This window comes from Calliphora vicina, chromosome 3 (assembly GCF_958450345.1).
Source record: "Calliphora vicina chromosome 3, idCalVici1.1, whole genome shotgun sequence".
Taxonomy (NCBI): Eukaryota; Metazoa; Arthropoda; class Insecta; order Diptera; family Calliphoridae; genus Calliphora; species Calliphora vicina.
In genome coordinates this window covers 125,821,597-125,849,172 of record NC_088782.1, presented here as the reverse complement: position 1 = coordinate 125,849,172, position 27,576 = coordinate 125,821,597, and the positions used below count along the sequence as shown (strand labels likewise).

General features: G+C 23.1%; 1 protein-coding gene across 11 annotated transcripts in view; it reads right to left on the bottom strand.

Moving 5' to 3' along the window:
* Nucleotides 1–587: 587 nt before the first annotated feature.
* bru3 (bruno 3) overlaps nucleotides 588–27,576 on the bottom strand; it is a 339,939-nt gene continuing 312,950 nt past the window's right edge. For 6 of the 11 annotated variants that reach the window (XM_065502879.1, XM_065502873.1, XM_065502877.1 and 3 more), the window contains 7 exons: nucleotides 8,193–8,336; nucleotides 7,779–8,043; nucleotides 6,501–6,620; nucleotides 5,611–5,688; nucleotides 3,154–3,330; nucleotides 2,492–3,081; nucleotides 588–973 (listed from right to left, as the gene is read on the bottom strand). In XM_065502879.1, the coding sequence (XP_065358951.1) occupies nucleotides 2,954–3,081; nucleotides 3,154–3,330; nucleotides 5,611–5,688; nucleotides 6,501–6,620; nucleotides 7,779–8,043; nucleotides 8,193–8,336 (912 nt within the window). In that variant the 3' untranslated portion in view covers nucleotides 588–973; nucleotides 2,492–2,953. The remainder of the gene's footprint in view (nucleotides 974–2,491; nucleotides 3,082–3,153; nucleotides 3,331–5,610; nucleotides 5,689–6,500; nucleotides 6,621–7,778; nucleotides 8,044–8,192; nucleotides 8,337–27,576) is intronic. The other 5 variants (XM_065502869.1, XM_065502871.1, XM_065502874.1 and 2 more) reach the window with 3 other exon arrangements.

The window sequence follows — 27,576 nt, the reverse complement described above, 5'->3', positions numbered from 1 at the left end:
TATTTACTTTTTGTTTTAATATTTTGACTTAATCATTAATTAAATTCGAAATTTTTGTTAATTTTTTTCTCATTACTTCCTTTACTTATTTAATTAATATTTTATTATTTAATTACTAAGCTAAAATGCTAAAAAGTTTTACTCCTGCTGCTTAATAACGGCTTTTCTTTACTAATTATTTATTTGTTTTTAATTTAATTTATAAATTTGAGACTTCTCCTCAGTTTTTAATTTAAATCAACAATTTGTTTTTTTATTTATTTACTTTTTTGATAAGTTTTCCTTTTGTTGTTAATAATAATTTCATAAAATTATTATTATTTTGTTTATGTTAATTAATTTTCTACTTGTTTTTTTTTTCTTGTGTTAATTTTACTTGTTTATAAATTCCCATTATAATTTTTTTTGTTGTTTGTATAAAAATTATTTTGTTTTTTTAAATATTTTTTTATTTTTATTTTGTTTTTGAAAACCCAGATCGTTTTTGGTCACTTGCCAGTCATTTTTTTTATAATATATATATATACTTTTTGTTTTATTTAAATAAAAATGTTTAAAGTTTATTTTGTTTTAATATAATTTTGAGATTTCTTTTTTTTTGGTTTGTTTTTCAATAATCTCTAACAAAACTAGTTGTAATATAATAATTTTTGTTGTTGTTGTTTTAATGTCATTAGTTAATAAATATATTTTTACGATACTTTGGCAAAAAAATGTTTAGTTTTTTTCTTTTCTTTTTGTTTAAGTTCAGTGTTTGGTTTTGTTTTCTTCATTTTAAAGGTGTATAATCGGAATAAATATAAGTTTATATATAATTTTTTTTTTGGTTTTAATATTATTATTTATTTTTTGGTTTGTAATTACTGTGTGTAAAATACTTGGTTTGTAGTTGAATAAGTGTTATGGTTGGTATGTCTGTGTTTTTGTGTGGAAAAAATTTCAGGAATATTTTCTTTTAATGCTGGAGTCTCATCTGTAAAGGAAGAGAGAGAGAGAGAGAGAGAAAGAAAAATAAGAAATGGTTTCAAATTGAAGTAAAAAAAATATAAAATTATAAGTAAAAGAGTGATAGTATTTTCAGGTGGAGTCAACAATTTAATTGACAATAATGTATTATAATATTATTATAATGGATTATAATAAAGTTATAATGGATAATAATGTATTATAATACAGTTATAACGGATTATAATGTTTTATAATACAATTATAATGGATTGTAAGGTATTATAATACATTTATAATGGATTATAATGTATTATTATACAATTATAATCCATTATAATATATTATAATACAATTATAATGGATTTAATGTATAATAATACAATTATAATGGATAATAATGTATTATAATACAGTTATAATGGATTATAAAGGCTTATAATGTATTATAATACAATTATAATGGGTTATAATATATTATAATGTATTATAATACAGTTATAATGGATTATAATGTATTATAATACAGTTATAACGGATTATAATGTATTACAGTACAGTTATAATGAATTATAATGGATTATAATACAGTTGTAATGGAATATAATGTATTATAATACAATTATAATGGATTATAATGTATTATAATACAGTTATAATGTATTATAAAGGCTTATAATGTATTATAATACAATTATAATGGGTTATAATGTATTATAATAGAGTTATAATGTATTATAGTACAGTTATAATGTATTATAATACAATTATAATGGATTATAATGTATTATAATACAGTAATAATGGATTATAATATATTGTAATACAATTATAACTTATTATAATGTATTATAATGCAGTTATGAAGGGTTATAATGTATTATAATACAATTATAATGGATTGTCATGTGTCATAATGCAAGTATAATGTATTATAATGTTTTATAATGTATTATAATACAGTTATAATGGAATATAATGTATTATAATGCAATTGTAATGGATTATGTGTTATAATACAATTATAATGGTTTGTAATGTATTATAATACAATTATTATGGATAATAATGTATTATAGTACAGTTATAATGGACTATAATGTATTATAATACAGTTATAACGGATTACAATGCATTATAATACAGTTATAACGGTTTATAATGCATTATAATACAGTTATAATGGATTATAATGTATTGTAATGCAACTATAATGTAATATAATATAATTGTAATGGATTATAATATATTATAATGTATTTATATTGGATTATTATATAATTCCAGTGTATTATAATGTCTTATATTGGGTGTATGACTTAACAATGCACGATTTTTTAAAATGTTTAGCTTTTATTTGTATTGGCCATTGTTAGCTATGACCTTTTCCCATCTTTAAGCTAATATATGGATTCCGAGCCAAAAGAACTGCTCATGCTAAACAAATTCGGCATTTTTAAGTCATACACCCAATTAAAATAATATTTCTGTATTGAAAAATATTATTTCATTTCATGTATATAAAAATAATTCTGTAAAAACTCACCTATTTGTTTGTTATAATGATGAAATGTTGTTGTAATAATAATAATAATTATTATTATTTTTGTTATTAAATAATTAATAATAAAATTAATGATGTCTTCCCCTCTTTTGAATAATCAACTTTCTTTTTTGTATGTTTGCAATTTTGTTCTAATTATTATTTTTTTTTGTGGAATTTTTTTATATTTTTTTTTTTGAATTTTTAGTTGGTTTTTAAATTATCTTTTTTTGGTTCTCTCTAACGTTGCCAGGGAAGCAAATTATTGTGATGATAAAGGCGGGGTTGTTGTTGAGTAATAAAAGGATTAGTAGAAGAAGTTGAAGATGAAGAAGAAGTGGTGGTGGTGGAGGAGGAAGTGGAGGAATCGATTTGTAAAATATAAAATTGCATAAATAATTTAGTGAATGTTTGTAGATTTAAAGAGTTGTGAAAAGAATGTAACATTTGAAGGAACTCTGATTGTTAATAGGGTCGACTGGCATCTTTGGGCCGTTTCAATTGTACCTTCAGTCTTTTCATGCCAATCTGGAAGCCATTCATGGCCTGAATGGCAGCTTGAGCGCTGGCAGGATTATCAAATGAAACGAAACCTAAATAGACAATACAAAACAAATTATTATTGGAAACTGTTTTTATTAAAGAATATCTTATATGAAACCTACCAAAACATTTGCTTTGATTTGTAGCACGATCTATAAATACTTTCGAACTGATCACATTGCCAAATGGCAGGAACATTTGCATTAGCTCAGCATCACCAAATTCTTGTGGCAAATGATAGATGAAGAGATTGCAGCCCTCGGGACCCGAAATCGAACATCCTGGGAACATCAGAAAATCTTTAAAGGGGCACAACATGTGTCATAAAAGTAGAAAAAAGAAAAAAACAAACGAAATTTGTTTTCATATAATAATAATGATGAGAAAATCATAAATGATTAAAATCAGGTGGTAGGCGCAGAGGTTGACGAAAAGGTTTTTTTCTTATTTTTTTTTTTAGGAAAAAACAACTTAAAAATTATAAATAATTTGTAATTGTTAACTTTGTTTTTGTTTATAATAAATGAGAGCTAAAAAAATAAATTATAATAAAAATCATAAAAATTCTGTGTGTTTTTAAATAAAAAATTAAATCAAATAAAATATTTACTCTAACATGCTTAAACATGCTTTAAATAATATATTTAATGAAAAAACTGTATATATAACAAAATAATACATTTAGGTTTTTGTTGTTTGTACAATATTTTTAAATAAATTTGTTTATTTAAATAGAAAAAATTATAATAATGATAGTAATAATAATAAAAAACACACATACATTTAATTCTACACACAAGCATAATATATTAAACAATATTTTGTTGTTGTTGTTTTTGTTAATAAAAATGTCATATATATATTTTGTTGTTGTTGTTTTTGTTTAACAACAATACCTTTACATATTTGTTAATACCATTTGGTTATTACAAATATTTATTGAGTTGTGCCTCATAAAGTGCCACAAAACATTAAAAAGTTGATTTATTTTATAACCGTTTTTTTCCCTTTTACATTTTTATACATCGCATATAGATTTTTCTGCTGTCCTTGCCTGCTTATAGGGGCATTTGTTTCAAAAGTAAATGACCATTAAAACATAGGTTTTATTTCCAATTCAATAAGCAAATGTTATGTTTTTTTTAATGTTTTGAAATGAGTAAATGCTTTTATTAATATTAAAAAAAATGCAGAAAAAAACTATTAAATAGCTTTAGAAAATTTATTATACATAATCATATGTAAAAGGAAATTGAAATATTTAATAATTTAAATTAAATATATTGAGTTTTAGTTTTTTTCTTATAAAAACCAACAATTTAAATATAATGACATTTTTATTTGCATTTTAAATTATTAAGTGTGTTAATTTTTTTTATAAAAAAATAAGATTTGGAATTTAAATTCAGAATTATTAATTTTAATACTTTATAACATTTGGTATAACAGCTTTAGAACTGTATTTAAGTGTATAATAAAATTAAAATAAGTTATAAAATGTTATAATGCATTATAGTACAATTATAATAAGTTATAATGTATTATAATGCGCATATAATAAGTTATAATGCATTATAATACAATTATAATAAGTTATAATGTATTATAATACAATTATAATAAGTGATAAAGCATTACAATGCAATTATATTAAGTTATAATGTATTATAATTAGTTATAATGTATTATAATGCAATTATAAAAAGTTATAATGCATTATAATGCAATTATAATAAGTTATAATGCATTATAATACAATTATAATAAGTTATAATGTCTTATAATACAATTATAATAAGTTATGTGTTATAATGCATTATAATACAATTATAATAAGTTATAATGTATTATAATACAACTATAATAAGTTACAATTTATTATTATACAATTATAATAAGTTATAATTCATTATAATAAACTTATAATAAGTTATAATGCATAATAATACAATTATAATAAGTTATAATGTGTTATAATGATATTATAATAAGTTATAATGCATTATAATACAATTATAATAAGTTATAATGTCTAATAATACAATTATAATAAGTTATAATGCATTATAATACAATTATAATAAGTTATAATGTATTATAATAAAACTATAATAAGTTACAATGTATTAGAATAAAATTATTATAAGTTATAATGCATTATAATACAATTATAATAAGTTATAATGTGTTATAAATTATAACAAGTTGTAATGTATTATAATACAACTTTATTAAGTTGTAATATACATATACATATAATACAATTATATCTAATAATATTACAGTTTAAATTCTGTTCTATTTTGTAGACAAGGTTTTATTTCAAATTCCAAATCTTTATTTTTGTATTTTATTAATACATATTGATTTTAAAACAATAATAATAATAACTAAACAAATATTTAATATTTATTTAATACTAAATAAATATTACAACATAAAATAATAACAAAAACAAACAATAAACAATTAAAATTTATTATTTTATTATTATTTATATTCATCATAAAACGAGAGAGAAAGAGAAGGAAAGAAAAAAAAAACTGAAAGAGAAAAAATGTAGAAAGTTAGGAGCTTACCTTCACGTGGAGCGGGTGCAACCGCCGCTATTGGTGGTGGTAAAGCTTGTGGAATATGTCCATAAACGGCGGGAAAGGCTGCATTATAAATAATTTTGTTTGGTTTTACACAAAAATCGAAACATTTAAAAGACAACACAACAATTAAATATATAAATATTTATAATAATTTATATATATGAAAAAAACATAATAAATAAACAATATTTAATTAAATACAATATTTATATTAATAGAAAAAAAAATTAAAACAACAAATCATATAAAAATTATTCCAAAAAAAAAATAGAATTATTTGTTTTGTTAAACATTTATATAATGTAATATTTAATAAAAATAACAAATAACATTTAAATTTTATTTGTCAATTAATTTTAAACATTTGTTTTTTCTCAAATAATTTCAAAAAACATTTAAAACATAAATGAAAAAATAAAGATATATGACATGTAGTTAGAAAAAAAATTAAAACAAAACTAAAAGCTTTAGATAAAAAAAAACAAAGCAAAACTTTTTTTATTTATTAATAGTTTTACTTTATTCTTTTTTGGTAAATTTATTGTTTGATGTTTTGTTAAACAATTTTACTAGAACAATTAATATTTATGGCATGACACAACAATTATAATAATAAGTTAAAAAATATATTAACTAAAAAAAAACAGAAACAAAACTATAAATTCTAATAAATGATTATGAATGGGTGATTTATTTTTTAATAAATATTTGTTATATTTTAAAATATATATTATATTTTGGTAATAAATTTTTGTTTTTTAAATGAAAAACTTAAAATTATAAATATTGCATGATAAAACTAAAAGAATTTAACTAAATTAATTTCTAAAAGCTAGTAGATATAGAAATAATATTTTAATAATTGTACTTACCAACTCCAGGGAATGGTGGCATGCCAGTGGCAAAGGCATGTTGTAAAGCAGCTGCTTCACCATTTGGCAGGCCTTGGGGTGGTATAGTTAAATGTAGAGGTGCTGCAAGTGTTACCAAAACTTTTCAAATTAATAAGATTGTAATCAATATAAAGCTTACAATATGAGTTTTTTTTTGCTTAAAATTAAAGTGTTAAAATAAATTATAGAATCAATTATGAAATTGTAATGTGGAGTTATAAGTTGTTCTCATAAAATTATTATAGATTATAAAGTGTTATAATTCAATTAAAAGAAGTTATAATGCATTATAATACAATTATAATGCATTATAATACAATTATAATAAGTTATAATGTATTATACTACAATTATAATAAGTTATAATGTATTATAATACAATTATAATAAGTTATAATGTATTATAATACAATTATAATAAGTTATAATGCAATATAATAAATTATAATAAGTTATAATGTATTATAATACAATTATAATAAGTTATAATGTATTATAATACAATTATAATAAGTTATAATGTATTATAATACAATTATAATAAGTTATAATGTATTATAATACAATTATAATAAGTTATAATGTATTATAATACAATTATATTAAGTTAAACTGTGTTATAATACAATTATAGTAAGTTATAATGGGTTATAATACAATAATAATTAGTTATAATACATTATAATACAATTATAATAAGTTATAATGCATTAAAATACAATTATAATTAGTTATAATACATTATAATACAATTATAATAAATTATAATGTATTATACTACAATTATAAAAAGCTACGATGTATTATAATACAATTATAATAACTTATAATGTATTATAATAAGTTATAATATATTATAATACAATTATAACAACTTATATTGCATTATAATAAGTTATTACTCATTATAATACAATTATAATGAGTTATAATGTGTTATATTTCAATATTAATATGCTATAATTTATTATAATACGATTATAATAAAATATAATGTATTATAATACAATTATAACATGTTATAATTCATTATACTAAGCTGTAATGTATTATAATACAATTATAATAAGTTATATTATAACTTTAACTAAATAATAATACTTTCACAATTTCTCATGACACATTGCATTGTTTCTAATTCAAAAGAATGCCATAAATTATTGCAATTCGTAAAGATTTTCTTCGGCCAATATGTTATGACATTCCTCTATAATTTTCATTCTTAACTGGTAACAAAAATTCTTTTAAAATACTTACGTCCTGGGAATGGTGTCTGTGGTGGCATACCATTTGTGAAGACACCGTCAGCAGCCGCAGCTGCAGCGGCGGCAGCAGCAGCACTGCCTGGCTGTCCATTTGGTGTCTGGGCACCCATTTGAAAATTGGGCATGGTCGGTGAGGGTAATGATGGTTGACCAGCACCATTAATGCCAGGAGGTATTTGAGTGGCCAAAGCAGTCATGGGATTCATATATGAACCAGGGGCTGTGGCAGCGGCAGCCATTAAAGCAGCTTGTTGTTGCTGGAAACATGAAATGGAAAAAATATAAAATTTATGTAAAGCAAAGGAAAGAAAAACACACACAAAACGAAAAGAAATAAACAATTAAAATTTGCTTATTCTTAAGGCTTGCTAGTGGTGGAGAATAATAAAGAAATTTATTTATTTACCTGCGCATAAGCTCCATATGGACCAAATTGATTAAAGACAAATGGATTAAGCAGATTCATATGACCGGCCATTTGTTGCATACGCCGTATTTGCCTTTCTTTTTCCGTATCAGCAAATTTAACTACCAGACTAGAGGAAGCACCCTGTAATTATATAAAATGAAAAGGAAATACATAAATTTAATGAATTACGACATTGGGTTTTAATTTGCAATGTTTTATTAAATTTATAAGGAATTTGCCTTTAAATTATATTTGATTCATTTCCATTTATCAGCCTTTAATCCCTTTGCATTATATTAGCATTTTAGCTTTTAATTAAATCAAATAATAATAATAATAATAAAAAAAAGTATCTATATATTTAATTATATTCTTAATTTTCTATACAATTTATTGTCCACAAACATTAAATTAATGATTGAATTAGTTAGAGCTGGTGTGATGATGCATTAGAGGAGAATTAAAATGTTGTTTTGTTTTTATAACAGCCATATGGTAAATAATTTTAAATACTTGTGTGTGCATGTAGGTTCAAATGCATATAATAAATATTTTATAAAGCATATATTATTTAGTCATTATTATGCTAATTAAATTGCCATATAAGTATATACATACATATGTAAAACAAAAATAGGAAAAAGATTCTATTGTTATTTTTAATCATTATCTGAAAAAAAATACATTATCATCATCATCATCATCATCAACATCATTATTATTATTGCTATTATGATAGACAATATAATGATTGATATTACAAAAAAAAAGCAAATTATAAATTATCTGCAATAGATTTAAAATAAATGTTGGTAGGCATTTAGGAACTGTAAGATACTCTATGGAAAATATATTATAATATAATTATAATAATTTAAAAGGTATTATAATGAGATTATTATAAGTTATAAATTCATTATAATGGAATTATAATAAGTTATAATGTATTCAAATACAATTATAATAAGTTATAATGTATTATAATGAGATTATAATTAATTATAATTCATTATAATGGAATTATAATAAGTTATAATGTATTATAATGAAATTATAATAAGTTATAATGTATTATAATGAGATGATAACAAGTTATAATGAGAGTATGATTACTTATAATTCATTATAATGGAATTATAATAGGTTATAATGTATTACAATGGAATTATAATAAGATATAATGAGATTATAATTCATTATAATAAGTTGTATTGCATTATAATAGAAATATAATAAGTTATAATGTTTTAGAATGAGATTATAATAAGTTATAATGTATTATAATTCAATTATAATTAGTTATAGTTTACTATAAAATAATTATAATAAGTATTATTATTATAACGAGATTATAATCAGTTATAAGGTATTATAATTCGATTATAATAAGTTATAATGTATTATAATGAGTTTATAATTAGTTATAATTCGTTATAATGGAATTTTAATAAGTTACAATGTATTATAATACAATTGTAATAAATTACAATGTTTTATAATAAGATTATAATGTATTATAATGAGTTTATAATAAGTTATAATGTATTATAATGAGATTATAATAAGTTAAAATGTATTATAATTAAATTATAATTAGTTATAATTCATTATAATTTAATTATAATAAGTTAAAATGTATTATAATGAGATTACAATAAGTTATAATGTATTATAATGTAATTATAATAAATTATTATGTATTATAATACAATTATAATATGTTATAATGCAATAATAATAATTTATAATGTATTATAATAAGTTATTATGTATTACAGCCGTGTAATATTGTCCGTTACATTCTCATGACTATTTCCAACATTACCCAACCATCATTAGAACTTTTAATGAATCATATTTAAAAAAAAGAATATATAGACGAACAACAAAACATCCCTCTTATGATTATTATCATTAAACACATAAAAGTTAGAGAGGGTGTTGAGGCACAAAAAATAAAAGCCTATACAAAACATAATCGGATTACAATCAGAAATTGTATAACTACAACAAATTCTCTATATAATATATAATGAATATATAGGAAAAACAATACCAAACATCTCAGCAAAAAAAAAAAATTAAAAATTCTAATTATTTTACATTATCACATACATACATAGCTATAGCATATAATTTACTACAATGGCAATTTATTGTATTGTATTTAAAATAAGGTAAAATAATACCACTTGATAATAGAGAATGTAATGTAATGAAATATTTTGTTTTAGGTTTCAAATATCAATCATTAGAATTGAATATTTTTTTGTTTGTTTGGTTTATTAAAATGAAATATGTAATAATGATTTCAAGAGGATTTAATAAATAATTATGGTATTAAATTTATATTATTATTTAAATACTAAAGTTAGCTTTAACTAATGGTATAAATTTTTAATTTTTTTTTTTATATTACAATTTGTTTAATAATAATTAAATGAAATTGCTATATTAAAACCCTTGTTTAATATTAACTATAGATTAAAACGTTATTGTTGAGGAGGCTTAAAGGGGAGTAATTTCTTCAAAAATGTTGCAAGAATTTTATTAAAATTATTTGGTTTCCTAAAAAATACATTTAAAATTTTTCATGATTATTTCAAACAAATCTTAATTTGCTTTAGTTGATTTTAAATTTTCTATGTGTTTAAACCACAATTGAGTCATTCTCATTTGCCTTTTTAGTCCTGTTGCCCTTTAATATTTAGCCCTGAAATTTTTAATGTTTTTATGATTTTGCTGTTTCCTTAAAAATATAAATAGTACGGTTGTGTTTTTATTTGCTGTTGTTGCTAATTTTACACAATTTAAATTATAGTGCTTTATGGCAACACCTAAAAGTATGCAACAGTTTTTAATACCACAACAAAGTAGTCCTTTGGTAATATAAATACAGTACAAGGAGTTTTTGCTACATGTTGCAGTTGTTGTTGTTGTTGTTGCTATTATATTTTTCATGGTGGCATATTAATATGTGTGTAAGTAGAGCCTGCAGTAGCACAGGCACTGGCAATGAAAAACAAGTAGTAGTGGAAACATAAAAACCACTGTCATGTACAACATACGAATAATAATTTTGGCACGAAAGCCATGTTAACATGTCCCCCGTGTATAAAAATTGGAGAAGTAAAACTATATAGATATACAAACATACATACAAACATTTATACATATTAAAGCAGTCATTTGTAGCAACACTGTTGATGATAAACTCATACATTAAATGCAACCAAAAGGCGGCAAGTTGTAGCGTTACTTCCGTACGCAAATGTTCATATGTCTGTATAGGTTTTTTTCTATATGTAGATATTATGGAAAACACTTTTTTCTGTGTGTGTAAAAGAAACGATATGGACTCTATGCAGGTTCTTTTTTTTTTGGGGTAAATGTGAATGTGTTCCTATATTAAGCCAAGTCAATGCCACTTTTCTGTATGCAATCAGTTTATTATGTTCTCTGTTAATACATGCATGCACACATACATATACTATATTTTTTGGGTTGCTGTTGTCATCATCATAATGTTTACTACATGGCTGGCACATGCATGCAACCATACTATAAGCTAAGTTTATGCAAAGGCTTTGGTAACAAACACCAATACTACTCTACACAATATGGAATACAACCGTGCCAACATTAAATCCAACACTATTGGTAGCGCTGTACTAGCAGCAAAAACAAAAAAAAAAAAAACACCAGCAATGTTATAATGCCGGATATACTTGCGGCTTGTTCAACCATTAGTGAACATGTAATGTGAACATAGCCTCGCGTAATCACAGTGTATGCTAGTCGAAGAGATCTATGTAGTTTATTTACATACATACATCTATACGTATGAGTAATATTTACAAGTAAAACATAAGTAAAGGTAGTGGTGAATTTGTTAAGGACATATAGTTTTTGCTTATAGTATGAAATCGCTTGTAAAATTATTTTTTTTAAATAATATAACCAATTTTTAAGGAAATTTGAAATTAAGCCTAAAAGTAGGCCATAGTTTTTATAAATGAAAGTCACCCTTGAATTAGGCAACAGTTTTTAAATATATTTTTTATTACTATCAATTAATATAACTATTAGAAATTAAGCCTAAAAGTAGGCCATAGTCTTTGTAAATGACAGTCATCCTAAATTTAGGCAACATTTTTGCAATATTTTAATACAGCCATCATCATTATTTGTTTAGTTTCTCTTTAGTCATCTTAGTCAGTTGACAATGAAGCAACAGATTTGTTTGTATGCTTTGTTTTCTTCTAGTTAATACTGGTTTTCGAAGATTAAAATCGAAACCGACAAGTATTCTTCGATTTTAGGTTTTTTTAGAACTAAGCAGACAAATTCAGAATCTAGAATTGAAAATCAAGCTTTAAGTAATTTCCAAAAAAATCTATTTGGATGGAAAATGCAGACATAAATCTAGCATTACTAATGAAAGTATTGAATTAAAGTCGAACTTAGGAACTTATATTTGAGTTCATGTAATTTAATTAATTTTAAAGCCTTTTTATAAAGTAACTGGCTACTTTTTATGACCATATATGACTTCTAAGAGTTTTTATGGTTTAAACTAAACGTTGAATTTGTAACTTATTATTCAATTTTATATTCATTTATGTCAGTTTCATCTTAGTGAATAGCAATACCGTTAATTTTATAGAAATTTAATATGGTTACTTACAAATGTAACCGGTTACTTTGCAAAGTAATCATTTATTTTGAATATTTTTTTATATATTTTTGTTGGCTTCAATGCTGTTTATTGAAAATTAATTAATTTTGATATCATTTCATATGGTTACTTGCAAAAGTAACCGATTACTTTTGACCTTTATATTGGCTTTTCTTAGATTTTTTTCTTTTTAAAGGGTAATGGTAGAGATTTGAATAGCAAAACTGTTAATTTTGTAGAAATATAATATGGTTACTTACAAATGTAACCGGTTACTTCGCAATGAATCATAAATTTTAAAATTTTATTTATATTTTTGTTAGTTTTAATGTTATTTATTGAAAATTATTTAATTTTGATATCATTTCATATGGTTACTTCCAAAAGTAACTGATTACTTTTAGCTTCTTATATGATTTTCTTAAAGTTTTGTTCTTTTAATTTAAATCTAAAGAGTAATGTTAGAGATTTAAGTAGTTTTAGACAAACTATTAATGATTACTTTAAAAAGTAACCGATTTTTTGGCAGATTTTCTATTTGAATTTTTAAATTTTTGTATTGCTTTAGCTTAGTTAAATGAATATAATTCATTTAAACATATTTTCACATTCTTTATCACAACAATTTACAGAGGTAACCGGTTACTTCATGAAGTAACCGATTACCGTAAAATTTTGATATGGTTTTTTTTTAATTTTATTGTTTTAAGTAATAAAAATATACATTTATGCCTTTACGGGAAAATACCAAATAAACTACATATTCATGATTACTTTAAAAAGTAACCGATTTTTTTTTGGCAGCTTGTCTATTTTAATTTTATAAAATTTAATTTAAATAAAAATTTTGCCTAAAAGTAGGCAATTTATTTTAAATTTTTGCCTTAAAATAGGCAGCACTATTTGAAAACATTTTAAAAATTAATAAAAAGTGCCTAAAAATAGGCAGACTTTTAAGTACAAAATATTTTATAAAATATAACAATTGTTAGGCTTTTTAAGCAACATTTACCTAAAAGTATGCTGCATTTTCTCATTTTTAGATACATATTCCTGCTGCCATTCCCTGTATATATGCTTTGGAAAGACCAACAGGTTTATTTGTTAGCTGTTCACGTATATTATACTCATATCATGGGTTTTTTTTCCTTATTCAAATCATGTCTACTATACATTTTATGGCAAAAATGTTTGCATATTCCCTGTACATATAACATACTACCTATATGTATTTGCATGTATGTATGTAAATATGTATGTCTGAATGTGTATGTATGTTTATGTGATAGAGAGGTATGTTCATATTTACTTTGGTGTTGGCAACATTTTAAATAAATTCATGCGGATTTTATTTTTGGCGGTCTCAGACAAATTACTTTTTAAATGCATTTTTAGTATAAACATTTAATATATGTTTATACACACGTACATATGTATGTACATATATATGTATTAGTACATGTGTTTTAAATATTGTAAATGTGTTGAGATAGCATTCAATTTATTTATCACTCTCCATGCCCCTTGAAAATAAATTCCCCAAAAAAAAAGCTGAACTGAATTTGTACGGGATATGTAAATCTGTGTCTGTATGGATGTTATAATAACTACCGGTTTTAGTTTTGTTGCAACACAATATTTGTTGTTGCAACAAGACAAATTGTTTGGTTTTGGTACACAACATTTTTATCAACTAATTCTTGGTTGTTTTTTTTTTTTGATTCTGTAAAGGGTTTTATGCCAACAATGAATAAAAGATTTGTGGTATTTAAAAAATTGTTAAAAAATAATTTGTGACAAATCTAAAAGCATGTGTTATGGAATAATTGAGCAGGGCACAACACACAATTAAATATGCCATAAAGTATGCTATAGTTTTTGAGTGCAATGTTTAAAAAAGATTAATCTTAATGTGTTTTAAAGATGAGAATAAATATACTATGCTTAATTAAGGAATTTTGCAGACATGGTAACTATATTAAGGTTAAATATATTTGTTTAAGCCTTAGGGTAGGCTATAGATTTTATAAATGTTTAAAAACTGGAAAAAACCTTGTTAGTATGCAATATTTTAAAATGAAATGCTAGAATTTAATAAACTTTTTGTTTAAAAACTTATTTTAAATATTTTTTTAACTACACCCTTAATCTATGCTTTATTTTTTACTTTATTACTTTTGTAAATTTATCTAAATTGTATATATTTTAAAAACAATTGCTCAACAATTCAATCCATTTAATTTTAGTTTTATATATCTATTTTTTGTGACATATTGTTTTAATTGTTGCATATAAAAATTTATATTATTTTCTGTAAGCCAAATTCCAAAGTTCTAAAATTTTACTACATATTTTCATGCCAGTAAGGGTAAGTGCTTTACAACTCTATCCCTACAAACAAACATCAACCCATTTTTTTCTGCCCAAAAAAAAAAGTATTGTACAATTTGTGAATAATAATAAAAAAATATATATTTTGTTATAAACAAATAACAGAACAACACTGACAGTTTAATGGGCTTTTAAGCGGCTTTGGGCTAAAAGGCATTTTTTGATAAAATATTTAATTGATGGTTTTTATGTAGTCTCCTTGATTTTTTTTTCTCCCTAGTACCCTCAGTTTTTTTTTATATTATTATTATTTCTGTCATGTGTGCTCAACTATATAGTTTACATTTGTAATTTATGGTGTAGAGTTTTAGGCTGGCCTAAATGTTTTATAACCAAACACTCGCACTCCTGTGTTACACATTTTTATGTTACAATATTGCTGGGTTGATTTGTGATTTTTAATTGAAAGTTGTTGTAGTTTAGTGTTTATTTTATATATATTTTTTTTTGTGTTGTACAATTTATTTTCCTATTTTATATATAATGGAAATCAATAAATTTTTATGGAAAATGTGGTAAAAATAGAAGAAAAAAAATTGTCATATATAAAGCTGTATACTTTTAGGGGAGTTTGTGTTTAAAAAAATAAATATAAATAAAATGTTGCTGTTTAAAACAATACATGTTAGGCGTTGACAATATTTTGTTAAATATTTGTGTGGAATTTATTATATTGTTTTTTTAATATTTAATATTACAAAAAAAACTTTGTCATCAATTTTATTTTAAAAGCTGTAGTGGGAATATTTGGTGTTTTTTTGTGTAATATTTAAATATTTTTTAGTTGAAAATTTAGTGTTTTATGCATAAAATTGGGATTTTGTATTAGTGAAAGGCCTAAGAGTTTTTAGTTTTTATTTAAAAGGTTTTTTTTAAGCTTAAATGGCATTTATTTTTTATTAAACTGCTTTCAAAAAAGTTATTCATTAAAAGGTTTTATAAAGATATATTTTTAAAAAGCTTTTATATCAGTTAAAATCTAAAGAGTTTTTTTGCTTAAATGTTTAATATAATTATGTTAAAAAACTTATTTATTAAAAGGGTTTTAAAATTGTATTCATGAAAAAGCTTTTAAAAGCCAATATCAATTTTTTATAAAGCTTTAAAAAGCTTACTTATTTGAAAGCTTTTAAGAGTTTATTTATTGAATGTTTATTTATTGAAAAGCTTTATTTTAAAGATTTTAAAATCAACTTTAAACAATATAAAATCATTTAAAAGTTTATTTATTTAAAAGCTGTAAGTAAAAGCTTTTAAAGGCCAATTTATATAAATGCATTTAAATATTTATTTCTTTTAAAAGCTGTTAAAAGTTTATTTATGTAAAAGCTGTTAAAAGTGTTTTTATTTAAAAGCTTTTTAAAGTTTGCTTGTTTAAAAGCTTTTAAAAGTTTATTTATTTAAAGGCTTTTAAAAGATTTTTAATGTTTGCTTATTTAAAAGATTTAAAAAATTTATTTATTTAAAACTTTTAACAATTTTTTATTTAAAAGCTTTTTTTTTATTTATTAAAAAGTTTTTAAAAGCTAATTTACTAAAAGATTTTAAAAGTTTATTGCCATTTATGCCATGCGTTTTTAAAACTTTTAATTAAGATTTTAAAATTCCATTAAAAAGCTTTTAGAAGCAAGATTATTGCTATTTATGAAAAAAAGTTGAAAAAGTAAAAAAAATTACAATAAATAAAAAGCTTTTTATTTATAATTACTTTATTAAATGCTTATTTAATAAAAAGCTTTATTTTAAAGCAATTAAAAGTTTATTTATTTAAAAGCTTTTAAAAGTTTATTTATTAAACAGTTTTTAAAAGCTATTTTAATAAATATTACCATAAGAAAGTTTTCTATAACGATTTTCAAAAGAAAGCTTTTTTATAAAGATTTTCAAAATAAAGCTTTTTCATAAATAAGCTTTTTATAAAGATTTTGATAACAAAGCTTTTTTAAAAAGATTTTCAAAAGTAAGCCTTTTTAAAAATGATTTTCATTAAGAATAAGCTTTTCTAGAAAAGTCATTTAAAAAAGCTTTCTTATGAAAATGCCTTTTAAAACATTTATTATACAAAGTTCATAAAAAAGCTTTCTTATAAAATTTTTTATTAAAAAAGCTTTCTTATGAACATTTTTATTAAAAAAGCTTTCTTATGAACATTTTTATTAAAAAAGCTTTCTTATGAAAATCTTATTTAATAAAGATTTTCATAAGAAATGTTTTCTATGAAAATTTGTATATGAAAGCTTTTTTTCTATAACGATTTTCATAAGAAAGCTTCTTATAAAGATTTTCAAAAGAAAGCTTTTTCAATAAAGATTTTCATAAATAAGCTTTTTATAAAGATTTTCAAAAGAAAGCTTTTTCAATAAAGATTTTCATAAGAAATGTTTTCTATGAAGATTTTTATAAGAAAGCTTTTTTAATAAAAATGTTCATAAGAAAGCTTTTTTAATAAAAAATTTTATAAGAAAGCTTTTTTATGAACTTTGTATAATAAATGTTTTAAAAAGCATTTTCATAAGAAAGCTTTTTTAAATGACTTTTCTAGAAAAGCTTATTCTTAAGAAATATTTTAAAAAACAGTTGGTTAGAATGGGTTTTTGCAAAGATAACATAATTTACTAAATTTTTTATAATAAAGACTTTCATAAGATTTATTTTTCTAAGGAATGACTTTTACTAAAAAAGTTTAAAATCTTCCTTATAAAAACGCTATCCCTTTAAATTTATATGAACAGCTTAAACTTTGTTTATGTTTTTCTAAAAGTTTTTCACAGTGTTAAAAAATCTGCTTATTGTTTTACCTAAAATTAAAGTATCTTTCAAAACTTTTTCAATTTTAGTTTACTATATTTGTCAAATCTCTTTCTTATTTACTGGCAAATCCTCAACGCTATTTTTTGTAACAACTCTCCTAGGTCTTTCATCTCACTTCAAATTCAATTTATTTTCATTAGCATTAAAAGCTCTTTTATGTAAAATTTACCACATTTATACCTACTTACCCCGCTACTCTCTACCAGCCCAATACAGCTCGTCCTACGACAAAACATTTACGTATATTTAATTCTACAAAACACTATTTACGAAATCAAAAGCGAAACATTTAACAGAAACCAGCAACAATATATAAAAGTAATACAACAGTGTAACAAGACTTACCCCATACTCTCTCTTTTTCACTTTTGCATACAAAAGCTGACACAATGAGAGCAAAAAAAAAGAAAAAAACTGTTAAAAAACTTTTTTAATGTAATTGAATTAAATGCGGAAAAAACGAAGTGAATTAAATAAGTTTTCGCCATTTGGCAAGTTTTGTTGAACATACAATGTCGACAACGTTTAACAACAGCTGTAGAAAAGTCTCCAGACCCCCACTTTAACACCCACCATTTCTCATCATTTCATTTTCTGCCCGAGAATATAGTGAATAGTAGTGAACAAACTCTTTTTCTACTTCATGGATTTTGCATAAAAAACCCCAAAAGCCTTTTTTGCTCAACAAAAGCAAAGTTGTAAGTATTTAAACATTTTATCATCATGCAACGTTGTAAAGATGAAGGTAACGCAGGCAACGAAAGGGGTGTGTGGCAAGAAGCCTGGAAATAACTCATAAAAAAGTTCTTTAGATGTAAAGTTCTGAAAATGGAAATAAAAAATATAAAAAAAATAGCAGAATCCAGCTCTAGTATAAGGTTTTCTTGATGTGGTAACACACAAAGTGGCTTTAAATTGTATAAAGATGAAATATTCCTAAGAACTTTAGAAAAAAAATATTTAAAGGCAATGAAGCAAATGCTTTAGTTTGAGACATCGCTAATTTTATAAAAAGATTCTTGTTTTTTCTGTTTTAATATTAGAAAAATTAGTTTTTCAAAAGAAATCTTTTTTTCTTCCTTATTTCACTTGTTCATTCTACTTCAATGAGTGATTTATTTGGCGTAAAAGATTTTGAGAACTTTCCAGGGGGTGCAGGGTTTTTTTTAACAAAATTTGTATTTAATTTCTACTATTTCCGTTTGGTTTGTCAGCTGGTTTTTTTTTAGTTATTGCTGTATGTAGTAACATGCTGTATTTGTGCGTTGATTACAATGAATGTTGACAACAAAATTAAAATGTTTTTCACTTGCAATACATTTTTAATTAATTTTAAGTTTTTTTTGTTTTTTTTTCTCACTGTTAGAGTGTATGTGTGTGTTTTTCTGTTTCATTTAGTTTGACTATGACATTTTTCTGTGTGCAAAATTAATTGAAAATGTCATTTGCCACAAATTACTAACAAATAACAAAAAAAATGAATGGTTAAACTAAAGGTAAGGGGGTGGAAAAAAATTAAATGCAAAATGAGTGTTTTTTTTAAAACGTCAAATAAAAATGCAAAAACAATTGAGGTAAAATGATTTAAAAACAATCATAAATTAAAAGCAAAAATAAACAAAATAATTGTGGAATAATAGAAGAGAAAAAAATATGGTTTTAAAACGAATTATTCAATAGTTTTAAGCACAATGAATTTTTGCTTGCCTAAAAGTATGCAACATTTTTTTTGGAGGTTTAGCAAATTAATTGATTTTCTTGTAGCGAATCAAATCAAGGAAACAATATTTATTGGTTTAATTCAAAAATATCGTTTATGAAAAGAAGCTCTTTTATCAAAATCTTTTTTATGAAAAATTATTTTTTATAAAAAATTTAAAAGCTTTTTGTATGAAAATTTCTTTTCATAAATTTGTTATGAAAAAACTGAACAAGTTGTTTATAAAAACAGCTTATTTATGAAAAAGCTTTCATTTTTAAAAAGCTTTATTAAGAAAAAGTTTTTTTCAAAAGACTTAATGAAAAGCTATATTATGAAAAATATGTTTATAACAAGCTTCAATATAATTTTTGGAAAAAGCTTTTTATGATATATTATAAAGAGGATGTAAAAAAAAGTTTTTTTTTTGTGAAAAAGCTTTTTAATTAATCAATTTTTATTATGCATAAATGTATGTACAAATATTTTATGAAAATGCTAAAAAAGCTCTTAATAAACAAGGTATATTACGAATACGTGTTTTACATAAAAGCTTTATAATCAATTATACACATTTTTATTAGGAAAAAGCTTTTTTGTAGAGATATTTTTTATAAGATTTATAGATTTTTTATAAGTTTAACTTTTTGTATAAATATATAAGAAAAATTAAAAACAAAACGTTTCATTATGAAAGAGCTTTTAGTGAACAAAAATTTTTATAATTGGAAAAATTTATTATTTAAAAACTTATTAAATAATTATGTATTTAAAATTTTCAAAAAAATGTAGCTTTTTATAAAAAGCTTTAGTATAGCTTTTTGGATTACAGCATTATTATAGCTTTTGGTAAGAAATCTTTAATATGTATAGCTTTTTTAAGAAAGCTTTATTATAGCTTTTTGTAAGACAGATAGCTTTTTGTAAGTAAGCTTTTTACAGCTTTTTATAAAAAAGCTTTATTATAGGTTTTGTAAGAAGAAAGCTAGCTTTATTATAGCTTTTCATAAGAAACTTTATTATAGCTTTTTGTATGAAAGCTTTATAACAGCTTTTTGTAAGAAAGCTTTATAACAGCTTTTTATAAGAAAGTTTTATAACAGTTTTTTGTAAGAAAGCTTTACAACAGCTTTTTGTAAGAAAGCTTTAGAACAGCTTTTTGTAAGAAAGCTTTGTAACAGCTTTTTGTAAGGAAGCTTTATAACAGCTTTTTGTAAGAAAGCTTTATAACAGCTTTTTATAAGAAAGCTTTATAACAGCTTTTTGTAAGAAAGCTTTATTATAGCTTTTTAAGAAAGCCTCCATTTTTTTTCTATATCTGGATTACTAAGTCATTAATATAAACAATATGGATATCTAATGATAGATATTTCAAAACCCTTTGCCAAAATCGGTCAAAATCGGGAAAAATCTTTTTCAACCCGAATTTTTTTTCAAAAAAAAAAATGTTTGTCATAAAATTAGATAAAATAATAAAATAATAATTTAAAAATTAAAAAATAACTTTTTTTTGCATACAATTTTTTTCACAAAAAAATTTTGAATATAGCTCTCTTACTTGTTTTTATTTAAAAATCAGTTTTATTAAAATATATACTACAGCTTTTTTTTAAAAAAAATATTTTTATAAAAAATTTTTATTTTTGTAAAAAACTTGAAAAATATTTATTCGATTTTTAAACATTTAATCATATTTTCATCACTTTGACATAATTTTGTTATAAATCATAACTTATTGAATAAACCAAAATATAATTTTCTGATAATTCATCATAATAAACTCACAAACCAATAAAAACCTTAAATTTAAACATTATTTCTTTATGACCCCTTAAAGTATACTACACATTTTACTAAATTTAAAAAATGTATGTTTTTGTTACACAAATTTTACACATTTTTAAGTGTTGCCAATTTCCTGTTTCATTATAAAAAAAAACCTCCACAAAAAAGGTTCTGGCATTGTTAATAAAAAATAGCACACTTTTAGGCTATCAACATACATCATGTTGCGTTTTTATTTGAACACTTAAAAAAAAACAAATCACTTTTTTTTTATTTAGGTGTTATTTTCAAAATGTTCTCATATTCAGTTCAATTTCCTTTGGAAAACATGTTTTAAAACATCCGGTTTCCGGTTTCCTCTAATTTATTAACAAATTTTTTTTTTATGACAATTTTCCTTAGGCTGTTTGACGATGACGACAGCGGCAATGACAATCACAAACAAGTAGAAAATTTACAAACAAATTCAACACGTTTTAGTTTTCTAAAAGAAGTAGGGAGGCAAAAAACTACTTGCATCATGTAAATCAAATTGAGTAGCAAAAATAGTTAACGAATTTCAAGAACGCTATAATACTTTTTTCTACATTCTAGTGTTTCAAACCCAACATGCCGTTTGTATATAATGAATGATTCTTAGCATATGCAACAGGCCGCCTTATAAAAATGATGCATATATCCAGTTTTTTGTAGTTTTTTTTTTGGGGGAAAACACAAATTTGTTTGTGTATTTTTTTTTTGGCATCACATTACAAAATAGCATGTTGCATGCAACATGCTTACAAGCTCGTTTAGAACTAACAAAAAGGCCAAACGTGACGCTATTAAAACAATTTTTAGTTTAACTTCCGTTTAATGTTGTACTAAGTAGAAGTTTTTCCTTTGAGTTTTATTTTCTTTCTGGTGGCTTTTTCTCTATTTTTTTTTTGGCAATTGCCAGTCTAAATTTTGCAACATATTTTTTATATTCATTGTTTTTTTTCTATTTATTTTTTTGGTGGCAAAAGCCTTGTCGTCGCTTTTATTTTTATTGTTTTTTAATACTGCCTTGTTTTGTGGGGGTTTCCCCTGGTGTTGCAGAGGTTTCTGTGGCAAGCTTTTGTTGGCCTCATTTGTTTGCTGTTGTGTACAACTAAGTACTATTATTATTATTGTAACTCGTGCTAAACTACGAAAAGTATGTTGTAAGTGAGTGTTTGGCAAAGTTTCAAAATGCTTTTAAATACTTGGTGATAGTCATATTGTTGAAGTGTTAATTTTTTTTTGCCAGTTTATTTGTGATTTTAACACTTTATTATTTGTTTAAAGTAATAAAAAACAAGAGATAGTTGTGAAATGCTTAGATTTCGTGCAAATTGTAATTGAATATAACAGGGAAAAGACAAGCTAAATTACTAAATTGTTGTTTAGTTAATAAGAATTGGAATTGAGCCAGCTTTAAATCACTTAATTTGTCAAATATAAAGGAATATCTTTAAATAATAAAACTAAAGCCTACTTTTAGGCTTTCCATTAAATAACTTATTTTAGTCTAACTTGAGGCTTTTTAAGTAAAAGAAATATTTATTATGAACAACATTTTAGGTTACTATTATTATGAAGCTTTAATATTTTAAATTTCCGTAATCATTTAATACTAAAAATCATGTTGCCTCTAGATTTTCACATAAACATAAAATAAATTTCTACCATTTACAATAATGATGACATTTACAATATTTATGCAACAGGCGATGTGCCAGCATAAAATAACAACCTACCTGACTTCGAAGGACAAATAAAACATACCTGCAGACAAGCTGTAAACCAAACAATAATAATGGCAGCAACTGCAATAACAACAATAGAGTATTACAAAAGAAATGTTTACAACAACAACAGAAAGTCACAAAGACAACGGGTCGGTCATTGAAACACTGTTTCCGAAAATGATTTAAAGTTATGAAATTTAAACTAATTTATTAATATTTTTCATTAATTTGAATTAAACAGCTTTTAAATATTTTTTTTTATATAAAAAAACTTTTCGTAATAGAAAGTTCTCTAAGAGCTTTTTGATAAAAAGCTTGTTATAACTTTTCCAATAAAAGTTCTTTTTAAGCTTTTTCAAGAAAAGTTTTTTTGAGCTTTTTCAATAAAAAAGTCTTTTAAAGCTTTTTCCATACAAAGTTTTTTTTAAAGCTTTTTCAATAAACATTTTTTTTAAATTTGTTTCAATATTTTTTTTAAGCTTTTGTAGTAAACAATTGTTAAAAGCTTTACCCATAAAAAGCTGCCTTTTTAATAAAAAGTTTAAAGCTTCTTCAGAAAGCTTTTTTATTATAGCATTTTGTTCAATAATGGTTTTTTAAAGCAATTATTTTTTAATAAAAAGTTGTCTAAGAGCTTTTTCGAAAAAGTGTATTAAAACGTTTTTTGAAGCATTTTCAAAATATAGTATTTGATGCTTTTTCAATACAAAGTTTTTAGAGCTTTTATAATAAAAATTTTGTTAAAGCTTTTTCAGTAAAAAGTTTTCTAAAAGCTTTTGCAGTCAAAAGTTTTCTAAAAGCTTTTCCCATAAAAAGCTTTTTTTAACAAAAAGCTTTTTCAATAAAAAGTTTTTTTTAATAAAAAGTTTTCTAAAACTTTCAGTAAGCATTTTTCTGGTCTAAAAGCTTTTTTTTTCTAGAAATAGTTTAAAGCTTTTTAGTTAAGCGTTTTTAGAATACTTTTTTCAAGAAAGATTTTAAATTCTTTAGTACTAAAATTGTTTTTATTGCCAACTTTTCTGAGCAAAAACTTTTAAATGTTAAATTTTGCTAAAAAATGTTTTAAATGTTGTACTAAAAGACTTTTTATAAGTTTTTTTACTAATAAGCTTTACTTAAAAGCCTTTTGAAAATTGTTTAAAATATTTTTTACCTCAAATATGTTTTAAAGCTTTTTTACTAAAAAGTTGTTTAAGAACTTTTTTACTAGACTTTTTTTTAAATTGTTTGAAAGCTTTTTTACCATAATATTATAAAGAAGCTTTTCACTAAAATATTATTTACACTACAATACTTGTACTAAGAAGTTTTTTGAAAGCTTTTATTAAAAATCTTTTGATTTTTTTTTTTATAAAATTATGTAACTTTTAAAAGATTTATTATTTAAAGCTCTTTTTAGAAAAATTTTTCAATTAATTCTAAGAATAAAAAAATTTTGGTTGTTCGATTTCAACTCAATATCTTTCGGTTTTCATACTTAATAATACCGAAATTTAAAATTGTGTTGTATTTCTTAAAGGAAACAGTTTACTGTGTAGTTTTGTTTTATTAAATGTAGCTTTGAAAACTACAAACAGGCTTGTAAACTAAACCAGACAAATGATGAGGAGAGACTTTACTCAGCACTTAAATTTTGTGCACAACATACACAATTCAAGAATATTTTATGCAACCTCTACAACTAACTTACTACCACCACCATCATCATCTTCCAAATCTAAAACTGAAAAAAAAAATCCTTTCAAACAATGCTTGTTTGTTTGTGAGTCTGTGAGCCAAAATACACAGCATTTTCAAGGCAACAAAGCAGCCGTATGCATTTTGGCCATAAAAGCAGTATGATTTGACAAAGTTCACTTTAAACACAAAACAAACAAACAATTCTACTAAAGAAATGCCAGGCCAGGACTTGTACACTACTTCAGCAGGACCTTTAAAGCTTTTGGGAGACCCTTTTAGAAAATCTATGCGAGTATGCTAGTGTGTGTTTGATAGTTTGTATAGTATTTGCACAAAATATTTATATATATAATGGTAGAAATATATTTATATATTAGAAAAATAAAACGAAGAAATACTTAGAAAATAAGTAAACTCTAAATGGCTTTTATGCCACATTGAACTAACAACAGCAACACCATGTTGTGTGGAGTCCTTACAGAGGCCAAAACTTTTAAAGGAACATTTTTACGAATCCCTGTTGCTTCTCTAAGGTTTACTTAAGTAAATGGTCTACACACGACACATACAGTAAGAGCTGTTTTACAGCAACAAAAAAGGACAATAAGCTTTTTCAAATGCAACAAGACATTTCTAGAATATATTCTCCCCATATACACTTAAGATATTGCATGTTGCCTGAAAGCCTTTAGATAAAACACTCATTGAAACTCATGTATAGCAGAGGAGTAGCTTTTTTAAAATGATTTGAAAAAGTGGGCGTTATTGCTTAGGGGGAGGAGTTTTTGGAGTAGTCATGCTGTTGCTTTGTATGTGTTACGAGTGTGTTTTTTATATGTAAAGGGCAGGAAGAGTTTAATTTGATTGGAAAATTGATGAGTGTGCAGCAGTGTTAAGAGTACTTAAGAAAAGGGACTTGAATTTAATTACACTAAAGCTGTAGGGGATTTAAAACCAACAACAAGTAGAAGCCATAACATACCTATATACACAATAAATATATTTTATTGTAAAACTAAATTTATAGAATTTCTCAGACATGTTGGAGAAAACAATAGTTGAAAGTTTTTTTTATTTGTTTTTTTGGTAAAAGTTTTTTGTAAAAAAATAGTTGAAAAAGTAACTTAATGTCAGGTAATAAATAAGACAAATATACAGTAATTACTGTAAAGCTGGAGCAGTTATAGGCAATAAAATTTAAAATATAAAACTTAAAGATATGTCAGTGAAAATACTAAATTTTTAAAATTTTAAGAAATTAATATTAATCATACGTCAAGGTGTAAAATTTTAGTTGAAGTGGAAAAATTAAAATATCTGTTAAACGTTTGGTGTGTTCTGTTCATAGTTTGGGGGAGAGATAGGCAAGAGTTTATATTTTCAGAATAATGTTAGTAGAGATGTCCAATTTAAACACAACAGGAGCTACAGTGGGCCGAAGATGAACTTTTTTTTCCCAAAATTTATTATAATTTTTTTTGGGAAAAAAACCAAAATACCAATTGTTTTAAATCTATATCTATGGCCTTCATTAGATTGCTTTATTTTATTATTTTATATTTTTGATAAATTTTTTTTTTAAATTATTTATTGAATTTATTTAATTCATTTTATTTTTAAATGATTTTTAATCTTGCTTTATTTTTCTATCAAACAAATAAATAAATATAAATTAATTTAAAATAAAATTTAATACAAATATCAATTTTCATTATAACAAACAACCCTGCTCTACAAAAAATAAACACAAACTCCCATAAACTTTTTTCACAAAACAGCAACAACAACAACAACAATCTATAACAAATCCTAAAAATATACAATACAATTTCATTTTCTAATAATTAAATTTTTCAAATATTCTATACAAAACAATTTGTATCATCATTGTTGTGTACAATACTCACAAATAAATAAAATCTACACAATATATACAATTTTGTGGCTATAGACCCCTAAAATGCAATATTTATAATTTGATTAACAACATGAAATAGAAATGAACAAAAACTGGTCAAATAACGAACAAGAACAAAAAAAAAAAAAAAACAACTAGAAAATCACAAATAAATACAGCAAATAAAATAAAAAATAAAATAGAATACAACAAATATACTCTTTATTAAATGCATTTATAGCCATAGATGATGATGCTGATGTTGTTGATGATAATATTGTTATAAAATATTCATAACAATCCTACTCTGATGCTGCTGGCCTCACTCACAATAACTTCTATACAAATAATAAAACTAGACAACTAGACTCAAAAAAATTGTTTACCAAATTAAATTTTCAACAAAATCTTATTTGTAGTTTAGTTTAGTTGTTGTTGTTGCTAGTTTTTGCAGTAACAAAAAAAGAGCATTCAAAAGGATTTTATTTCATGTTGAAACTATTACTGCTACAACACAAAAAAAACAAACGTCCATAAAAAACCAGCACAAAAACACTTTTAACTTAAATCAAGATCTAAATAAAAGGAAATCAAGCGTTCATAGACATTGTTAAGTATAGCAACTGAAAGACCAACCAACATCCTGGCTAAACCTTTAAGCAGCAAACAACACAAAAAAGCAATTGCAG